Raw genomic sequence first — 22,960 nt, forward strand, 5'->3', positions numbered from 1 at the left:
GGCTTGGCCTGCAGCAAACCTCCCACTGACAGCCAACCCCACGCTGCACACGACCATTGGCCATGCACAGCAGGGAGTTGGCAACAGGGCCTGGTGTTGGCAAAGTGACCCGAATACAGCAAACCCAACCCCCTCCCTTGCAGACAGCCAACCCCCATGCTGTACACAGCTTTCATTGCCTGTGTCGTAGGGTTAGCTGCAAGGCCTGCTTTGCAGCCAGGCTCTGCTTCCTACTCCCCGCAGGCAGCCGACTCCATGCTGCACACAGCATTTGGCCATGGGCAGCAAGGTGTTGGCCACAGGGCTTGGCCTGCTGCCAGGCCCTGTAGCCCCCAGCAGGCTGCAAACCCTACACTGTGCACAGTCTTTGGTGTGCGCAACGTAGGGCATCAGGGACCCTATCCCGTGGGGCAAAACATATATATTAGGAGGAGGGGGCATGCAGCCCTCTCCCTAACACTTAGTTGGCCCCGGGGACTCCATCCCTGGGTCCAATTCCAATAAAACAGGGGACGAGATTGTGCAGCCCCCCTCCCCTAGCCTTAATAGATCCTGGGGACTTCATCTTCTGGGGCCTAATACAATAAAAACCCCTCCCTGAGCGCTAATATGCTCCTGGGACCATATCCCCTGGGGTCAAATGCAATAAAAAATGGGAGGCGTTGCATGGCCCCTGTTTCCGAGCTCTAATAGGCCCCAGGGACCCCATTTTATTTTTAAAGAGAGGCGCTGCACGTGGCTCTCCTCCCTAAGCCTCTTTTGGCCCCTGCAAACCCATTCGCCAGGGCCCAGAAAGTACTAAAGGGTGGAGGTGCACAGCACTCCTCCCTGTGCCTAATTAAACTCCAAAAACCCCACTCCCTGTGGCCGAAATTTAAAAAAAAGCATAGGGGCAAGGCCCCCTCCCCGAGCCTTTATAAGCAAGCCCTTGGAACCCCATCCTGCAGAGCTGTACCTTATTGTCGGCCCCCACACACCTGTCCTTCTCAGACCCCATCCCCCAGGGCTGTATTTTGTTTTAAACAAAGGATGAGGGACATGCGTGTCACCTCTCCCCACAATAATTAATTTAAGCACCTGGGGATGGGGGACCTAGGGTAGGAAAAAGCTTGCAGCCCACTCCCCTTAAAAACAAAACAAAAAAAAGTCCCTGCGGTCCTCAGGACCTTTATGGTCGCGCGGCCCCTCTCCCCTTAAAGTTAAGTAGTGGACCTGGGGGATAGGACTTGTAAAGACTCGGGCAGGGCGCCACAAAGACCCCCACCCCTTTAAAAAGCATAAGGCCCTGGCGGAGGAGGTCTCCTTGGGGAGAGGTGCAACATGGTCTTACATGGACCTAGTTGTTTCCTGAGGCAGAAGCCGGGAAACGCGCGCCACAATTCGTATTTTTTCTGCTAATTCTCTTTCATCGCTGTTAACTATTAAATTGCCACTTTGCAGTTACTTTTAATATTACGCTGTTTTGCCATCCCGGGGACCCACGCTCTTGGGGATCGGGGGCAGAAACCCGACTTCCTGTTAGGGATGGCCACCATTTTGGAGGCTACAAGCAGGCAGCGGGCTAGTTGATAAGCTCCTACTTCTATAAATGCCAGATCCTGAGCGCACGCGCAGCACCTAGTTGTTTCCTGAGGCGGAAGCTGCTACAGTTCGTATTTTTGCTGCTAATTCTCTTTTATCACTGTTAACTATTAAAAATAGCCACTTTGCACTTACTTTTAATATTACGCTGTTTTGCCATCCCGGGGACCCACGCTCTTGGGGATCGGGGGCAGAAACCCGACTTCCTGCTTGGGACGGCCGCCATTTTGGAGGCACAAGCAGGCAGCGGGCTAGTTGTTAAGCTCCTACTTCTATAAATGCCAGATCCTGAGCACACATGCAGCACCTAGTTGTTTCCTGAGGCGGAAGCCGGGAAACGCGCGCCACAGTTCGTATTTTTGCTGCTAATTCTCTTTTATCGCTGTTAACTATTAAATTGCCACTTTGCACTTACTTTTAATATTACGCTGTTTTGCCATCCCGGGGACCCACGCTCTTGGGGATCGGGGGCAGAAACCCGACTTCCTGATTGGGACGGCTGCCATTTTGGAGGCTACAAGCAGGCAGCGGGCTAGTTGTTAAGCTCCTACTTCTATAAATGCCAGATCCTGAGCGCACGTGCAGCGGACGCGCGCCGTGGGCGCGCCTAAGGCAAGCCCTTCTGCGCCCGTCCGCGCCCTTACAAGCCCTGAGCCAGGAACGGCTGCCCAAATTAGGGCTATCGCCCCCCACCGGACCCATGTAACTTACTCCTCTAAAGCCTTATTGGATATCAGAACTAGGGAAGTCGCCCAGCTCGCCCCAATGTTTAGCTGCCTCAATGCTTTTCTTTTAAATCTTGAAGGGCCAGTAGCATGCAAGACCTGTCTCTTTCACTGCAAGCTAAACACCCCTGACTCGTCTTCTGGGGTAGACCCGTCTGACCTAGGCTATCTTAGCCCTAAATTTATTCTTTGTAACATCAGGCCATGGTGATCAGTCGCCTCGACTACGGTAATGCCCTACTGGCAGAATTAGGCCCGACGCTGCTAAAAAAACTGCAGGTCATTCAAAATACCGCCGCGCGAATGATTCTAAACCGCCCTGCGGATTCACCTTCAGCCCCTCTGTTGCGAGACCTTCATTGGCACCCGGTCGGGAAACGATCATACTTCAAGACCTGCTGTCTTACATACAAGGCCCTAAACGGCAAAGGTCCCAAATACCTGTTAAGTAGGCTCACTAAACAGACTTCGACCCGCAACCTTAGATCAAACTCTTTTGGGTTCCTGAAGATCCCCCGAATTCGTCTCTCCCGCTCCGGGGGAAAGGCTTTTTCATACCTTGCCCCTCGCTATTGGAATATTGTGGTAAATATTCTTTTTTTACCTTGACTGAATTTCAGACAGAATCTAAATTAAAGTAAAATAGCTCAGAATAACAAGAGGCAGAATCCGTGGTATAAGAGATTTTCTGAATGGGCTTTATTCCAAAATGGCCGACTCGAGTGGCGGCCTTCAGGTTCCGTCACCACGAGGGTTCAGGAAGTGAAGTACAATACTTTATTGACAAGAAGTAACTTTTATAGTTCATACATTACAATGAAATGAATGCAAAAGGCGTAACAATTGATAAGAGAAATGACCTATTGGTGCGTAATCGAAACTAGGCGTAATAAGGAGCAGAAAGAAACATGATTGGCTCTGATTATCATGCATAGGTGGATCTATAAGATAATACTTAACATAGATGCGCGCGCAACAGCATGACGTGTGATTGACGTGCAACTAGGGGGTGAAGGGGACTTGACATTTAGCTCTACATGTGGAGACGAGAAGTCTGGGGGGTCAAGTCAACCTAATCCCAAATCATATCTAACATCCTATGTTTAGAGAACTATGTTATCCACAAGAAAAGACTCTCGGACAGAATCTATTCTATACTGACTGTGTGTGCGTGTACAAGCGTCTAAGTGTCTATATGAGATGCGAGGGGCAGAAAACTTTCCATGGCAACAGGGCTATGAATTACTTGCAGGAGGACGGAAAGGCCGAGTCCTTTGCTTGTGAGCTTAGAGGAAATGTTTACCTAAATCACCGAACAGGAATGCATCGGCTGAAGAGCAAAGTAGATAATTCGAAGGTGAAATACAGCTTCTTGGCAGGCAGGCAAAAACTGGCCGAGGCAGGCACCGTTAGCTGCACAGGGAGTAGGACAAAGTTCATGGATACAGATGCGAGCTCAAGCTGAAGCTGTCAGAGACAGAGAGCAGGGAAGGCTTTAAGGACAGGATCGGGCCTACTTGCCTGAACTGTAAAAATGGAGTAACTTAGCCATATAAAGTCGGTGGCCTTTCATACTTAGGAATCGAATATCCAGCCCATTGATGGCGGATCTGACAGAGAACATGTTGACGGTGGACGCACATATGTTTGCGTTTTGGAAACTGGAACTGGAGGGAACATACATGTACTTGTGACATGCACATAGAACCGTTGGGGTCCAAGATAGGGGACATAACTGACCAGGAAAATCCACATTTCCACATTCCCTCCTTGTCCCCTACTTGCCCTTCAAGAGATATCAATCTTCATCATTCCATCGATTTGCTCATGGAGCATCATTTCTTCTTCCTTCTTCTTCCGGCATTTTGAACGAGAACCTTGATATGGAATGCATGATGTGGCACACAGACCACAAATCGCTGGTCCACATTGCAGGCATAAACAACAACTGAAGAGCATAAGAAGGCCAATACCTAGGAAGGATAGAACTCTCCATCCCCAGGCTGATATCACACTCCAAAACCACCCGGACCACGTCCAAGTGCCTGGATTTTCGTGTATCTGGCTCACAATCTTATGAAGGCGTGTTATAGCTTTATATACAGATGGCGAATTTTCTGGTATGAATATGCAGCAGCTGGATCCGATGACCCTGCAAGCTCCGCCCCTATCGGCCAGGATGACGTCAAGGACAAGACGATTCTGGAGAACAACAATTCTCATTACTGATTGTTCCTCTGTCAGATTGCCTAGGGCGGCTATAGTCTCGTTTACTACAGCTTCGAGAGTCTTGGTTAGTTTACGTATCAGCTTACTATTTGATATTGTACCTATATAGGGAAAGATACCTTTATTGAAATCTACATACTTGTCCCATGCCGTCTCAGTATAATCGACAACTGGGAGATCTCTTCGCTCTCTATTGTGTACTAAATGAACATTTCGATGATAATCAGGTGGAGCTAGGAAAACAGGTGGCAAAAGGAATGCTATGTAACAGGTACCATCCCAATCTAGGGGCAGACGCATATATGCCGTCTGACCACATATAAAGTAAGAATGGCGAGAAGCTCTAAATGAAGATTTACCTTGATCACTATATTCTACTGTAGTAACGCATTGGCTATGGCCCATATGTATGGAACCAACTTTTCTTACACATAATTCACCCTTAACTGAAAATACTGACATAGTGGGCAGAATTAGTTCAACTTCGGATTTGACATTCAGAATCATAAGATTAGGTGTAAAATTACCTAATTTATACACTTCATTTTCTAGATCAGTTCCTGTTCTACTGGGGCGACCCTCCTTATTAGGATGACAGACTTTGAATAAAACTAGATTCAGATTTCCCCATATCCAATGTTGTTGATAAACTGCTGTGTCTGGGTCTATGGAGTTTAGTAAACTAAACCATGCTCCACAGGAGCCATTGTGTGTGAACGGATGTGGAAAGAAAGGCAGAACTCCTTTGTTATTCTGATAGGGAGGGAGTCGGCCACACACCCAACAATTGGTGGCATTACTAGTCTGATGGGAATGATGTAACATACTAATGAAAGTGTTATTGCGCAGCGCAAGTCTATAAGATAATTCATGTGGCGGTAGGTCACTAAAAGAATGTTCAGCAGCAACATTATAAACATGTCTAGAAATAGGATGATATATGTGCAAAATCACACTCGTAATAATTACTAAAACACTCAATAAAAACAAAATTAATAATGTCCTCATACAGTAGCTACGCAGTGATTTACAATACGCCTGTCGTTTCAACATTTCTCGGGTATTTTCTCTACTCAGGTCCAAGGGATACATGTCGGAGACAATTCAACCGCTTCACCTTGGAGAGGACTTAAACAATCAAATTGCTCGACTGTTTGGGCCTAAGCTTTAATTTATAGCACTGAGAGTCATTCTGTTCAACAAAAGGAAGTTTTGAATCAGTCTGTGAGGGAGTGCAGGGCACAGTGTCTATATCCGAGGATAGTCCATGAAATTTCTTAATGTTGCTGGAATGTATCCAGCCCTTGCTGCCCTCAACTTTCACGGCTGTTCTTGTGGTCAGCAGGACTAGCTTCGGTGCTTTCCACCTGGGCTCCAACTGGGTCTTCCGATCAAAATTTCTCACAAACACCAGATCCCCCGGAGCAACGTCATGGGGTTTCACCTCAGTGTTGTCAGGAAAAGCTGCAGTTACCTGTGAACGACAAGATTGTAGTGCAGACATCAAGGAAGCCAAGTAATCTGTCAGCATATTACAATTAACATCAGTTATTTTACGTGGTATAGGCGTCCCCCACATATTTGGTGGTCTTCCGAAGATCACCTCATACGGGGATAGCCCTGTTCGAGAGTGTGCTACCATTCTTATGTAAAATAGTGCAACTGGTAATGCTACTATCCAGTCAACACCCTTCTCCTTACATATTTTAGACAATCTGATTTTCAAAATTTGATTATGTCGTTCCACGAGACCTGCTGCCTCGGGGTGTCGGACACAGTGGAATTTCCACTGATATCCCAACAAAAGTGAGACATGTTTCATTAATTCGGATGAGAAAGGCTGGCCGTTATCTGAATATACAACACGTGGTAAACCGTACCGCGGGAAGAATTCTCGAACTAACTGTTTGGCAGTAGTCGGGGCCGTGTAATCTGATACTGGGTACGCCTCAGTCCATCGGGAGAGAGCGCAGACAACTACCAGAACATATTTGAATCCTCGACATCGTTCCATCTGGATATAATCCATTTGGAGCACTTCAAAAGGATGATCAGGAGTCTGGAATCCACCCTGTTCTACGGGAACACTTTTTCCTGGGTTGAACTGACAACATATCATACAGGTACGGACTTTTTGTTTAGCTGCTGCTCGTAAATGTTTGTTGAACCAAATGTGTTGAATGCTATCTAGCATAGCTTTCTCTCCTAAATGCGCTGGGCTGTGAATTGTAGCTATAATGGCCTGGACCATAGAGTCAGGAAGAAACCATACAGATTTCTCCTTCGTCATCCATCCCTGATCTGTCTGGATCCCTCCTAGTTCAGTCCATTTCTTTAATTCCTCTGCAGTAGCATGTGTCTGTATGTCAATTACGTCAAGTGCGGGATCCTTAATTGTCATACACTGTGTTGGTGTCTGAACTATTGGCTTTGTCATGTCTAATGTGCGATTCTGAGCAGTCTGTTTAGCTGTTCTGTCAGCTAAATCATTGCCTTGAGAAATGATATCAGTAACCTTCGTGTGTGCTTTACATTTCATAATCGATATGGCAGTTGGTAGATGTATTGCGTCTAACAAGGCATGAATGAGGGTTCCGTGCTGAATGTGGGCACCATGGGAGGTTAAATAACCTCTCTCTCGCCACAGCACGCCGAAGTCGTGTACAACTCCGAATGCATAACGTGAGTCAGTGTATACATTAACTTTCTTATTTGTGGCTTGAATACAGGCTTGTGTTAGAGCAATAAGTTCTGCTGCTTGGGCTGACAAAGTATCTATACAATTTGTCTCAATAACTTCAGTGTCTGTTGTGACTGCATACGCGGCCACTAAGTCTCCTGTACTTGCTCTCATGCACGATCCATCTACATACAACGTCAGGTCTGGATCTAACAATGGAACGTCTGTCAAGTCTTGTCTAGGTTTCGTCTTTATTTCAATAATTTCAACACAATCATGAGCTAGTGGGTCTGTTCCAATTACAGGTAATAGTGTAGCAGGATTCAATGTATTACACCGTCGGATCTCTATGTGTGGCTGAAACAATGTCAGTTCATAACCGGTAAGTCTTGCTATGGTCAAGTGTTGTGTTTGTGTTCGGTTCACAAGAACTTCTACTGCATGTGGTACTTGTACTGTCAATGGATGTCCTAACACTATGGCATCGCTTTGTCTGATTGCTAAAGCTGTTGCTGCCACTGATTTCAGGCATGCGGGCAAAGCCTGAGCTACGGGATCTAATGTACTGGAAAAATAAGCACATGGCTTGCGTGATCCTGCTTGTTCCTGTGTGAGTACTGACAAAGCAGTACCTTCGCGTTCTGTGACAAAGAGTGTAAAATGTTTGCTATAACATGGTGTTGCTAAAACAGGTACTTGACATAAAGCTTCCTTTAGGCTTTCAAAAGCTTGTGTATGTTCCTGAGTCCAAGGGAGAACAGTCGATGTGGCTGCCTCCTGTGTGGTTAACTGAATGAGTGGTTTTGCTAGAAATGCGTACTGAGGGATCCACTGCCTACAATATGAAGTGAGGCCTATGAAAGCCCGCACCTCCTTTTGTGTCTGGGGTATTGACATGTTAGCAATTAACTGGATGCGATCTGGTGTAAGCTGCCTTCCCTCCTTGGACAGCGAGTGACCAAGATAAATAACTCGCTGGGCACAGAATTGCAGCTTAGAGGGAGACACTTTGTGCCCCTTGTCGGCTAGAAAATGTAAAACTGTCAGAGAAGCCTTTTCACATTCAGGTTCGCTTCTCGCGGTGATCAGCAGATCATCGACATATTGAAGCAGTGCAGTATTGACTGGCATGTGGATACTGTCAAGTTCTCGTTTCAGTGCTTGGCTGTAGATGCTGGGGCTTTCTGTGAATCCTTGGGGAGCGCGTGAGAATTTAAAGCTGCGCCCATTTAAACTGAATCCGAACAAATATTGGCTTTCCGGATCTATTGGGACGCTAAAAAAGGCATTCTTGAGATCAATTACAGTAAAGAATGTTGCTTCGGAATCAATTGCTGTCAATAATGATGATATATCGGGGACCACAGGAAATTGTGGCACAATGCACTTGTTTAGTTCCCGCAAATCAATAACCAATCGGTATACTGGCGGAGCAGTAGGGTCAGTTCGTTTAAGAATCGGAATTATCGGTGAATTACATACATTGGAGTCTGTTTCTACAACTACTCCTTGGGCAATTAACTCATCAATGATTTTCAGCAAAGCCACTACAGCATCTTGCGGTAACTTGTATTGTCGCATTCGTGGTAATACCACTCCTGCCTTGAGTGTAACTCGGTATGGTGTAATGTTCATGCAACCAACATCAGTAGGGCCTTGTGCCCATAGATGTGCTGGTAAAGTCTGTAGTCGGGGATCCATGTCTCTAGACACATAGTGACCTTTAAAATCACGTAAAAACAACCTTATTCCTTCCGGAGAACAACATATTATGGCTCCTAGGGCTTTCAGAGTTTTAATTCCTAACAAATTTTCTGGGCATGATTTAGTAAGCAATAAATCTGTAGTTCGTGTCAAAGGTCCTATCGTAAGTGGAAGAGGCTGTGATACTTCGTTAACAATAGGTTTTCCTGAAAAACCAAGGGAAACATTTTGAGAGCCTGAGAGGGGTGCCCCTGGAACTTCACTACGTTTTATAGTTGTACGACTTGCCCCTGTATCGAGTAAGAATTTTCTATCTTGACCTAATAATTCACTATGTACATAAGGTCCTTCTTGATCTACAGGAATCTCGATAAGCGGTAAGTCAACTTCCCTCTCTAGGCTGGTTCATGCGTAACGCTGATACTCAGGATATTCATACTGTGCGGTCTGATACATTTGTCGTGTGGTGGTTTGTGTGGCAGTAACAGGCAACGGTGGTGCAGCTGGCACAAACTGTATTGGCTGTTGTGCGGCTGGCATGGCCTGGGAATGTGGCATAGCTCCTTGTTCATTCTGATCTTGTCTGAGTGGCCGTGATCTTTCTTGTGTTTTACCTATGGCGATATTGTGTTTTAAAACTGGACAATCGTGTACGTAATGACCTGGCTTTTTGCAATAATTGCATGTCCCTTTTACCGGTCCTGCTGAATCGGACTGTGTCATACCCTTTTTATGTCCTTCAGCCGGTACTGTCTGAGACACTAGCATTTTCATTTTTGTATCTTTCATACGTCTTTGTTCGTGTTCTTGTTCATCTCTAATTCTATTGTGATGATACTGTAACATTTGTAGCATTTGTGACGGAGTGTTACTTTGCCAGGTACTCTCGAATTTCAATATTCTATTCTTTACTGGAGGTAATGCATTTTCTACTAATTTTGTCACAAATAAATGTGGATACGACTCACTACTTGTTTTTATACCACTATTTATTCCAAAACATTTTTCAAATCGGGCATAGTAGTCACTTGTGTCTTCATCATGCTTTTGTTTACAGGCCGTGATTGCACCCCAATCTTCCTTTTTCGTAGTTAACAAACGTGGCAGTACTTGTACTAGTAAACCTGGTAATGCTTTGACTTTATCCCCGAGCCCTGAACCTGCAGCTCGGGCCTTTTCTTCCGTTTCTAATGCTGTCCAATCTATCTTTTGGTCTCCCACTTCCCACTCTTTTTCTTTCAGTTTTTCATAAATACCAGCAGGTAAGAGCACCTTTAATATCGTCATAATATCAGGATAGGTATACTCTCCCATCAGCAACATGTCCTTAATTTCTCGGTGGAAACCCGCTGGGTCTTTGTCATGACTTGGTACTACTTTCTTCATTTCTAACAATTCAATTTTTGATATGGGTGTGTATACAAATACACGGTGAAACTCATTGTCTTCGCCTTTTATTGGGTGCACTTCTCGTAAGGGATTTTGTCTATCCATATAATACGGCGTTCTTTCTCTGCGGGGCAGCGGGAAAGAATCCGGATTTACAAAAAGGACATACTGTTTACGTGATACTAATATTTCTTTAATCAACTTGTTACTAGAACCTCTCCATCTGTTCGTGAGTAGTTCCGTTAATATATCAGGTAAAGGACCAGGGTCAGCATGTTGGCTCTTATATAATATAAGGAGTTGCTGAATCATATAGATTCCAGCTAAACGTTGTTCATCTGCACTAAGGTTAAAAAACGTGTGTGCTACGGTCTCATCACCGTATTTTTCAGGACTGTCAATCCAGTGAACGGCTGATCTGGCCAATTCTTGCTCATCCATGGAATCGAGGAGGTGGTAACCCCTTCGTTCTCGTAGTAGTTTATCTGCGGCTTGGAACAGATGTTCAGGAGACTTTAAATTTATTACAGGCGTCGGATACGTTCTGCTATTATTTGGACATACAGAGTGTATGGGATCAGAAAAACATCTAGTATAATCACAGGATCTTCCTCTGCCTACGTATGCTATGGTTTCTGACTGTCTTGCGGAATTCCCTGATTCGGAGACTTCATCTTGCTCGAACTCGTCTATTTCCAATCTTTCTTCGTGAATGCGTTCTATTTCTCTACGGATTTTTCGGCACATGGCTATTATACAGTTTTTCTTATCGTGTCTCCCTTCTGATATATTCTGGCTCCATCTTGTAAGAATAAGCATTGTATTCGGGTCTACCCCCGGACGGTCTTGATTTCTGATCACACAGTTTATGAGGAAACGTAACAGTTCCCCCTGTATCTCTACTTTCTGGAATTCCATAGCTCTGTTAATACATTCTGGGTCTCGCCCTGTTTGGACAAAATGATATATATTATCTAGATGCGTAGTCATTCCTGGTAACCTCGCTAAATACTCTGCGGCTCGTCTGATACGTAATGATGCCAGGACCATTTCGTCCTCTTTACCGACCACCGGGTCATATCTACAATCTATAAGGAGTTCCTTAAGCGTACGTTCACTTACGAATTTGGGTGTACGTGAATGCGCTGATTCTTGAAAAATAAGTTTATTTATTCTAGGTGGCGTAAAAGTATTGCTTGCACCTCCCGTGGCCCCTTCAGGGGCGTCGGGTGTGAATGGATTCGTCGAACGTGACACAGCAACTATAGGTGTCGATACCACTGTAGAATCGATTGCGGGGACAGATGCGGAAACAGACGTGCTTGCCGGAGCTCGCGTCGGGACTTGCTGTTGCACGGGGACAGATACCTGATCCTGACGTTGAACCCCTCCGCCAGACGGTCTATGTGGTGTGGGGTTAGCATACTCGGGAGCTGCGTCATCTAGATATGAGGAAAGAAAAACATCTTCTGCGGTTCTGGGATGCCCTTTTGGATGTACCTTAATTGGAAATAATGGGGGTGGCAAGTCTTTTGGCATCTCTGGAACAGCCTTAGGTAGTCCTTCGGCTAGGAGGGGATACATACCACTCATAAGAGCGTTTCTTTGTCTATCTACTTGTTCTGATTTTACTCGGATACCTTCCTCAATTAATATATTTTCTTGAACTTCCTTTGAACTCTCTTTACTCCTCTCTGCCTGTCTACGTGCTTTTTCTGTACGTCTATGAGATTCTTTACGCCATAACTCAACAGCGTCTTTCTGTGACTGTCTGACTTTTCTTTTCCATAACTCTTCCTCCACTTTCATGATGCACTCTGCATCCCAGGTTCCCGCTGCGGGCCACCTTTGACTTTCCGGCAATCCCTTGGTATAATCTACCCATAGATCAAGAAACAATATGGCATCTAAGCCATGCTTATGATACATAAAATGCCCTGGGGTGTCCCTAGGAGGAATAGGAACTGCTTCTTCAAGCACCCCTTTTCTAGTAGTAATCTGTCTTAACTTCGAGAAGAGCGGCATCTCGACAACTGATCTGATACTTACTCTTGAATTCACTTAATACGGAAAACACAATAATGAACGGTGAACAATGAACAATCATTCATACCACAATATGCAAGACATTTGAACACTTTAAACATTTAACATTAAACATTTTAACCTTTAAAAATGACCAACAATGATGACAGTCTGCATAACTAATCACCAAGCAGAATTCTTGACAATAACTGAATACTTCGGAATACTTGATATACTGCTAAACAGTACATATACACTGCTAAACAGTGCAGACCGGATTTGTGTACCCAAATCCGTCTTGACCGGCACAACCTATGTGCTGTCAACACGCCTCCCCGGCGATGGTACTCACCGAGTAGCTCCTTGAAACGGAAGGCCTCAGAGAATGAACGGGACTCGATGACTGCGGACAGCGGACCCTCTGGACATCGGGATTTCGACAACCTGGTGGGCCTCTGTATACCTCGGATCTTGCTCTCTCAGCTAGGCTCTGGTCGGGATACTTCGCACTTCTCACCGCCTCGTCTGGGTTGATCGCAGCCTCAGTCGCCCCCGCTTGACCGGAGGGAGCTTACAGGAAATCCTGCTGGTACGCGTTTATGGTCCGTCCAGCTGTGGCAGGAGACCGGGCCTGCAACGCACCGCCGGCGCGTGAGATGAGAAAGTGTCCCTGTTCGGGCGCCATTATGTGGTAAATATTCTTTTTTTACCTTGACTGAATTTCAGACAGAATCTAAATTAAAGTAAAATAGCTCAGAATAACAAGAGGCAGAATCCGTGGTATAAGAGATTTTCTGAATGGGCTTTATTCCAAAATGGCCGACTCGAGTGGCGGCCTTCAGGTTCCGTCACCACGAGGGTTCAGGAAGTGAAGTACAATACTTTATTGACAAGAAGTAACTTTTATAGTTCATACATTACAATGAAATGAATGCAAAAGGCGTAACAATTGATAAGAGAAATGACATATTGGTGCGTAATCGAAACTAGGCGTAATAAGGAGCAGAAAGAAACATGATTGGCTCTGATTATCATGCATAGGTGGATCTATAAGATAATACTTAACATAGATGCGCGCGCAACAGCGTGACGTGTGATTGACGTGCAACTAGGGGGTGAAGGGGACTTGACATTTAGCTCTACATGTGGAGACGAGAAGTCTGGGGGGTCAAGTCAACCTAATCCCAAATCATATCTAACATCCTATGTTTAGAGAACTATGTTATCCACAAGAAAAGACTCTCGGACAGAATCTATTCTATACTGACTGTGTGTGCGTGTACAAGCGTCTAAGTGTCTATATGAGATGCGAGGGGCAGAAAACTTTCCATGGCAACAGGGCTATGAATTACTTGCAGGAGGACGGAAAGGCCGAGTCCTTTGCTTGTGAGCTTAGAGGAAATGTTTACCTAAATCACCGAACAGGAATGCATCGGCTGAAGAGCAAAGTAGATAATTCGAAGGTGAAATACAGCTTCTTGGCAGGCAGGCAAAAACTGGCCGAGGCAGGCACCGTTAGCTGCACAGGGAGTAGGACAAAGTTCATGGATACAGATGCGAGCTCAAGCTGAAGCTGTCAGAGACAGAGAGCAGGGAAGGCTTTAAGGACAGGATCGGGCCTACTTGCCTGAACTGTAAAAATGGAGTAACTTAGCCATATAAAGTCGGTGGCCTTTCATACTTAGGAATCGAATATCCAGCCCATTGATGGCGGATCTGACAGAGAACATGTTGACGGTGGACGCACATATGTTTGCGTTTTGGAAACTGGAACTGGAGGGAACATACATGTACTTGTGACATGCACATAGAACCGTTGGGGTCCAAGATAGGGGACATAACTGACCAGGAAAATCCACATTTCCACAATATGCTACCTATTTCCCTGCGTGGATGTTCTTCCATTAGTATTTTCAGAAAACAACTGAAAACCTTTTTGTTCTGATTACTGGGAATTCTCTCTTCCGTCACGTGTTTCTCTTATCCTCCTTAGTCTTCAACTAGGTACAGCGCCGAGAAGCCCCAGGGTGAGTCGTGCGCTTTAGAAATCTCCCTAACATAACATAACATAACATAACATAACATAACATAACATAACAATCTCAGGCCGTAGCCAGCAGAGAAATCTCTCATGTTAGACAGATCTCACATTCTCAGAAACTAGGGCTGCTGTTCAGGTTATAGATATAATACAGCAAACATATACTTTATGTGAACCATTCTTAATGATTCTGGCTTCACTATCTCAATAGTATGATGAAATGTCTCCACATCAGTCATTGGAAAACCAGTGGGCAAATTCTTACTTATCCTTTTGGTTAAATAATCTAATGCCTCCAAACCAAAGCTTACCCTCTGCTAAAGAAAAGTTCCCTTTGACCTAAAATATCAGCTTTTCATTTGGGTTAATGCGCAAGTTTGAGTTTTTAAAGATTTCCATCAAATATTCACTTTTATTACTGCCCCACCTTGTATCACTATGTTTGTTGTTGTTATTATTATTTTTATTACTATTATTTTATTTATAGAGCACACTGGCACTGTGCTAATGCCTGTATACCGGTATTTGGTTACATGAAGGTTTTGGTGTTGGTTACCACCTCTGACTAACTCGGGAAGTAGAATATTTGCTCTGTGAGAATCCTCGTAAAGCCCTCCTAGTGGCAGATGTATATTGTTTTGCCAACTGTGACTTTGTACATATTTCTAATGATGGCACTGTCTGCTTGATGGTTACCTTGTGGGAAAGCCTATGCTCAGTACAGCAGGTCTGAGTTGCTTACAATGGCACACCAATGATAAACACTCGGCGGCAGCGGGGCGTGTAACATAGGTATACAGGCGGTGACCGATCTTTGACTACAAGACGGCACCATAGTTTACTGACCCGCATGGTGCAAGTTAGCACCATTCAGTAGAAAAACTACTGGATCAGTAAGAAACATAGGTGAGTGCAATAGGCCTCATTTGCTCTGCATTAACATATTGCTTAACAGATAGCAGAGATACTTTGGAGTAGACATTCTAGCCCTGAAGAAGGCCCCAGACCCGAAAGGGCTCACGTCGAAGGCCGAAACATGTTGGTATTTTATAGAGGGTATATTTGAATAAATTTAATTAAAAAAAAACCCACTGAATTTCACAATTGTATCTTATACCCCGGGTACCCTAAGAATAAAAATAGAGTTTGGCTATACCTGTAGATATTTTTAATATCACCCATCTGGTTCCCTGCATAACCAGTAAATACTTTATATAAGAACTCCCATAACATCTTTGGTTGAGTCCGCCCAGGTAGTACCATCTTACCTGGGTGTGGAAAGACGCCAATGATGAAGCATGTCACTATTAGTGAGTGAGGCGTCTTCTCCAATATCTTTGGATATCCTAACACTCAGAGTGGTTATGTACTAGGACAAACCATTTTGTCGGATTCTTTCCTTTCCCTCTCTCTAAAAAGCTTTTGTTCACCCCTTCGTCGAATTTATTCGACAATCTGTATATCCGTTTGGAGAACAGATAACAGCAGTTGCCTTTTGTGATATTACACCAATGATGAAGGCTGCATACCTGATTGGTTTGTTGGAAAAAGGAATGTCGGATGCCATAGGTTCGATCTGTCTATTTAGAAAAGTTGAAACAAAGGCAGAAAGCTTGACTTATGCATTGTGGAAAGGATATGTTAACCCTTTTAGCGCGGCGTAGAATCCGCCGTGGTGCGGACGTTTCCGTGCGCGGGCGGGGCCGCATCGGCCAACGGATGTGCGCAGCACTACGGAGGTAGTGCTCGCGACGGCTGTTGGCTGACGCACGCAACGGAGGGGTTAAAGGCAAAAGTCCTTTAAGGGTGTTTTGTTATTACATTGTGATAGAGCCTGTATGCAGTTATTTTGTTACATGGAATTGCACTGATTATTGTATTAGTTCAGGGTTTTGATGTTGGTTACCCCTGTGACTAACCCTGTCGATAGAAGAACTACTCTTGAAAATCCTTATTAAGCCCATTAACGATTGGTTGTATATTGTTTTTCCAACTGTTATTCAATCATTTATAAAACATTTTAACGCTATGCCTAATGGTTTGTGGATAGGCCTATGCTCAATACAGTAGGCCTAAGTTGGTTATGGTGACAAGGCAATGATTAAGGCTATAAGTCAGTTTGATTAATTGGGAAATGTTATGTCTGATGCCGGAGTCTGATTTGTTTATTTGGAAAATTCATGACAAAGGCAATAGGCCTGACTCATTTATTGTGACACACATCTTCTTTCTTTATGTGCTTGACATTTGCAGCAAGGACACCCACATCCAACTTGCAAACACTAAGGCTAATTAAAACAGCTTATTATAGTTTCATACATAGCGATAAGAGGAGTCAGAAAGAGGACATCATCACAAGAGGGTCTCTACTTATGTGGCATGTGTAGTATAAGCTGAGCGGCAGAAAAAAGCACGGAATGCTCATTAACAACTGAACTATCAATCTGACAAAAAATATATTAAACATGTATGACAGTCGTGACCACATACCTCTACAGAGACTTGAACTACGGAATATCCTATTTTTGTATTTTGTTTTGGAAATAGGTCTCAAAGAGTGAAACAGAGGTAGTTCTTGAAAGCCAATGAAGTTATGACAGCATTGGACGATAAACATTTGTAGATAAACTAGACAAGGAGTGCACAAACAGCTAACTAACTAAACTATCCCTAACACAACCACTCTCTGAGTAGTGGTGGAGGGAGAAGATCAAAAAGACAAAAAACCTTCAAAATCACTGGAACATTGCTCTACTAAAGTCCCAAAAATCCCAGGGAGCAGGCTGACACTGACTCTAAGACAAACCTTTCCATCAGGATAGGATTGGCCAGCAAAGGCTTGTCTATCACGCCTTCCTTTACAAAGGGTGATGAGGATCTAGCATCTTGCAATCTGGATCACCTCAACCATAACTGATGTGTTCCCATCCTTGTGAACTGCCTTGGAAGTTGTAGTTCATTCCTCAAATGCAATCATCCATCAGAGAATGTCTCCCACTAGTGCGCACTTGACAGGTTAGAACATGGCTGGGAGGATGACAGGCACCCAGCAATTAAAATCACTAAGAGCACGAAGAGCACTGACAGTAATCCAGGATTTTAGTTTTGGGTACCATGTCTCACAAATTCTGGCAGTAAAAGATTTGCACTGCGGAAATGGTTGGTAGGCTTTGGGGCTAAAGTACATTGTTCGGGAAGAGATATTTAGGTGTATGATAATTTAATCAATGTAATGTGATAGTGCGTTGTTGTCCACCATTGGATTTATGAGAACTGGCTCCATGGCAGAGTTTAAGGATATCCAGTCAAAATACATTCACATATAACAAACTTAAATAGAAGTTGTCTTCTAGTCCACGATGCATTCACTTTTCATTAATTTAATTAGGGATTGCATCAGTGATTATCTTAAACATCCAGCCCTCATTGACCAAGCAGTGAAATGTTAATTCATGTTTGGCAAATGATTTAGTGCATTTTTCTGTGGTCCCGTGTCTCTAGGAAAAATGTGATGCTGCATGAGTGTTCTGCCTTGTTTTTTACATCTGTGGAATGCTGAAGGATTTGTTTTTCTCCATCCCACAGGCAAGTGATGCTCCACTCTTAGTAGACCTCCACATCTAAGGATGTCCTTGAACCCGTCCACTCTCTCCCGGTTGAGGGGTATTTCATTTCGAAAGGAAGAAGAGCCATCTGAGCCCCTGATAGATGACGATACCAACAAGGATGATGTGCGAATTCTCAAAGTCTGTTTCCACAGTAACAACTCCTTCTTGGGAAAGAACTTCAAACTGGTCAAGTGTAGCATCCAAACCGAGATAAAGGTGAGTGCAGTCTGGATGCTGTCTTCCTGTAGGATGTAACATGGCGTGCAGTCATGCTGGTGAACAGTGAAATGTCTCAATTTATTTATGTATTATTTGGAAATTTACGGGAACCCACATGGCAGCTGAGGTCGTTGTATCAGAATACTACTTTATAAAAGCAACGCGTTAACAGAAGTTGGTGTAATTGCGGATATTTCACTGACACTGGCACATTCTGAACGTTGATGTTCTTCAAAGTTTTATTATTTCCCATTCCCCAAAGGTGAGTACACGTTTTTTTGGTGGGGGAGGGGTCCCTTTCCCAATTCCTTTGCTCCCCTCCCCATCCTGCCTATGGGAATTTCACCAACTCCAACTGCAGCATGGTTTAATTAGATGCTGCAGTGCAGGCGGCGAAAATGTCCGTCAGCAATAACAACATGGCTCAAAGTCTGCATACAAAGATGGTGGACAAAATAAATAACAGAAGATAAATAATAAAAAAATATTTAAAGAGGTAGGTACAAGGAGTCAGCAAAGCTTAGTCAGGTGGTCCGCTACTGGTTAGAAAATTAAATAATATTACAGATTTGTAAAGTCTTTATAAATAAAGAAGCAAATTGTAAACTTAAAAGTTCTTAAACATTCTGTAAATGGTAAGGAATTTGAAATTGGAAGCTAAAAATTAAGTTGGTATTCTCAGATTGATTCACGGGAGCAGAGCAAGTGCATCAAACAGAATATAGTATGGATGATGAGTGACTTCAATTGAATTTAGAAAGGCTCCAACCTTCCCATATAAGTTTTATTTTTTTTATTTTTTATATTTGTTTGTGAATTAATGTAACCATTTATGTATTTGTTTGATGAATCCTTGTTCCTTAATTTTGGAGGAATTGTTTTGCTGATTAAATAATTGAAAATGCTTAGGCTGGAGTCTCTGGCTTCCAGTAATGACCCAGTGGGGGTCCCTGGGTTCCAGAAATGATTAAGCGTGGGTCCACAGAAGTCAAAAAGTTAGTATAATCCACCCAGGACCATACTTTTCAGGAAGAGAAGGCTTCGTTACTTAGTTGGAAGTGACAGAGGAGGTGTTGGTCCTGATAGTGCGGGTGATAGAGTTCCAGATTCTGGAGTTACTTCCCAATAAAGACAGTTTCGGAGTTTTCATTTTGTTAAGAGAAGTGTGTAAAGTCTCAGGGATTTGCTGCTCTGAAGGCAACAGGGCGCCCTTGATACACTTAGATTGTTTGATTAGTAGTTTGCCTGAATGAATTAAAGTACTTTCTCTCACAGCTGAAGTTTTTGTGTGAGAGTTAGTACGGTATTACCTTTACATCGCAATACTCCTGGGTGTATACTAAGCTTGGTAGACTTGTATGGAGTGATTGTTTAGGCAACAAGCCGCGTACAAATGTAAATGTTTAAACAACATAGAATATTTCACAAAAGACCATAGGGGTGTGGGATCCTAGAATTCAGGGAGTTAGATCTTGTAAGTGTGGGTATTGAATAATCTCTTGTGAAGGTGGGATGGTACGTAGCTAACAAATACACATGAGTTTTGCTTATTTGCTTCTAGTGCATCAATGTTTGCAGTGTGCTTGTGTTTGGATTGTACACTGTTTTGGTTGTCTGTTTGTATTAATAAAGGGTGTCACTGCAGACATCATGGATTGCGAGGAAACTTAACAAATTACAGAACTTACAAGAAAGCAAGGCTTCTATTGCTTATGCAGAGGGACCTCAGGTTTTGGTTTGCAATCAAGTTCTTAGAAGCTAATAATCAACTGTTTTCAAAACTGAATACCCAATTTCTATTTCTGTTCTGTGCAGCTGTTGGTGAGTACTGGCATAAATGCCCCAAACACAGAGCAGTGTTCTGGAATTCAAAAAAGCTTCAGCAGACAATGAGATTCAACATAATTACTAGATACAGAAATAGCTGGTTCTGTTGACAAGACCAGTGCAATTTGCAGCATTTCACATACAGAATAAGGAATGGGATGCACCCATGAGATTCACAATAATAGACATTTAAAAGGGAAGGGTAGAGTCTAGACTGTTCTTCCGCTATTAGCTGCAAGCATTAGAAGGACACCGACTTCAATAAGAGGACACCGACTTCACTTACGTTGACGGCATGCCAAGGCCACCAGAGAAGCTAGTTGATACTTCGACTACTGAGCTTGCATGGATGACTTCAGCATCACAATCTCAAACAAATAGCTTGATTTCTAAGGCCTGAATAAGACATTAGTGAAGTAGTCGCCCCGGAATGAACAATTTCTTTCATATCAAATATTGAATATTTCTTCAACTTCAACTTCTTGGAAAGGTAGCAAGGCAAACACACTGAGTTGAGGACATGTGCAAAATTAGACATTTGGGCAACATAAAGGTGTCTAAGGACGTAAACAATATTTGGGCCATTCTCTGTTAACACAGTGGCCACATGCACATAGCAAAAGGAAAACTGTTAATTTATCTTAAACTAAATCTTAAAAATAATAGTTATTTACTGTAATGACTAGAGGTATTTAAGTAGAAGTCTCAAATAGTAGCCTATGACATTGCAATGGCAAAAACAAACCAGCATTATTTAGTGTTTAATACAGTGCGCAGGTTGAGCTAAAAAGGCAGTAGACTGAAACAGCCAGCCCCAGAGGATAATAAGGAACCTCTTGAACAACAACGATGCCGTATAAATAGCAGGATCACCTAGGGTGAAGCTGTAAACTGCAAGCGGGTTCTCGTCAAGGCTTAGTGTGGCCCAGCAAGGGACACCAAGACTGATCTCAGCAACAGACTCTCTAAAGTTAAATCTCCCTATCACATTATTAAGGTACACAGACGTTGAGGGTATGACCATTGACCACAGTCAATGCACAGTTTTTACCCTGGCACCAAATATTTCCCTTCCAAGTTGTTTACACATTTTGCTAGGAAAACCTGACAAAATGTGTGTGGAGAAAAGAGGTCAGAGAGATAAACTGCTTGTAATAGTTGGTGCATACATTGTGATAATGCATGTTTTATCTTGGGCCAACCTAATTAACTCTGAATCCCTTGAGGATTTCCCAGTAGAAATACTGCATACTGTACCGTTGGTATTTCATACAGCAAAGTTCACTGCCCTTACATCCTGCACTCTTGTAACCAGATCCTTAAGGTGTATCAGTCTATGTGTGAGCCGGCTTTTCCCCAGGTCACGGTTGCTACTGATATCCCTGTATGAGCTCAATCTGTTTTTCCCCTGCTACTAAATGTGCATGCATCTGCACCATCAGCATTATCGAATTCTTGTGCTAATAGTTTAGTTGCTTGATGTGTGGTTTTGTGGTTAAACCAGCAGGATTCTGAACAAGCTCAGACGAATACACTGAGAAAATAGGAGGACTGTGCTTATCGCCTTCTTTTCAGGCATTTAAGATGTTCCCACAGTGATGTCAGGTAAAGGCCTCTGCAGGAGACAAAGTTAGAAAAACCAACCATATAAGGACCTGTTTTCCCAAATACTCAAGGGTATGGACGTTGGGGTTTCAATTATGTGTCACACTAAGCCTCTGGCATTGAAGCTCAATTTGCACTACTTTCTTAAGTGCAACTTTGTTTTCTGCGCCTATTGTAACACAGACATTGATCAAAGTCTAAAATCACTGTATTAGCAGGTATTAATAGTGTAATTTCATCATATAAATTCTGAACAAGGCATTATCTCGATTGGGGGTTTGTGTCAGGCAAGTTGAAGATGATATGTGTAGGAGCTACCAATGTTTTGGTTTAAAATTGATGGTCTCCAAAAATGACACTACGGCACTGCAGCAGAACAACCACTTGTGCTGTTTAGTGTCTTTTTATGTCACTAATTGGACATATGTATCGGCTTTTCAAACTAAAATGTCAGATGTTTGGGGAAGATTCAGTAGGATGTCAACAGAAAAAGTGTGTTCAAGGAGACAGGAATCCATAATGTGGGTCAGATGTTGGACCCAACATTGTCTCATGTCAGTATCAAGAGAAGAAGAGATTGAGAGCATTTAAGTCTTAGCAAATCATAGCCTGTCCATTAGGATGGGCTCACCATGGTGATGTTTTGTTTGTAATGAATGACTATGGTGAGATGGACCAAAAGTGCAATTTGAAAGAGGCCAAGGAAATATAAAACTGTGGCTGCTCCCATTGTCAATGTAATTAAGACAGTTCGGAGCTTCTAATTTATTAACTACCTCCTTGAAAAATCTCCCTACAAGCTTACAATCCTCTTCTAACACACAAGTTGAATACAGCAAATGGCCTTCATGGTGACCTAAATTAATATGATCACATCATCTCCCTCCTGATGGAACTCCACTGTCATCAGTACCAGCTGCATCTATACAAAGCCATCTTGACCAGAGACCTCAACTATTTGGCTGACAATTTCATCCTTTCAGGTGGATCTTGCACACCTGCAGCAAGAACACTGCATTAGATAAAAGATTAGAGATTAGGAAGTTAAAAAAACTAGCACTTGGAACACCAGTTGGTCTTATCAGGAATAAGCAGGCCCAGAGCTATTTGTTTTGCCAATGCCTGTTTGCTTTGCAATTGTGCAAAGTCACAAGAACAAAACATCCAAAATGTCTGTTTGTGCATCAGTGTGCATGCATGGGTTGCTATTTTGGACACTGTATATTTTTAACAAAAAAAAATCCAAATTGGAGCTAGTACACCAGCATGCATTTCACTTATGCGCAGCTTTCTTGCAATGATTGCATGCAAATTTGGCCAGCCCTGA

At 43.3% G+C, this 22,960-nt stretch overlaps 1 protein-coding gene across 5 annotated transcripts in view; it reads left to right on the plus strand.

Annotated features, from left to right (window-relative positions):
• The window catches only part of PTK2B (protein tyrosine kinase 2 beta), a 509,984-nt gene that overhangs the window by 281,490 nt on the left and 205,534 nt on the right, over nt 1-22,960 (plus strand). For all 5 annotated transcript variants that reach the window (XM_085613103.1, XM_085613101.1, XM_085613104.1 and 2 more), the window contains exon 4: nt 17,960-18,198. In XM_085613103.1, the coding sequence (XP_085469229.1) occupies nt 18,001-18,198 (198 nt within the window). In that variant the 5' untranslated portion in view covers nt 17,960-18,000. The remainder of the gene's footprint in view (nt 1-17,959; nt 18,199-22,960) is intronic.

Source organism: Triturus cristatus, chromosome 6 (genome assembly GCF_964204655.1).
Source record: "Triturus cristatus chromosome 6, aTriCri1.1, whole genome shotgun sequence".
NCBI classification, from domain to species: Eukaryota; Metazoa; Chordata; class Amphibia; order Caudata; family Salamandridae; genus Triturus; species Triturus cristatus.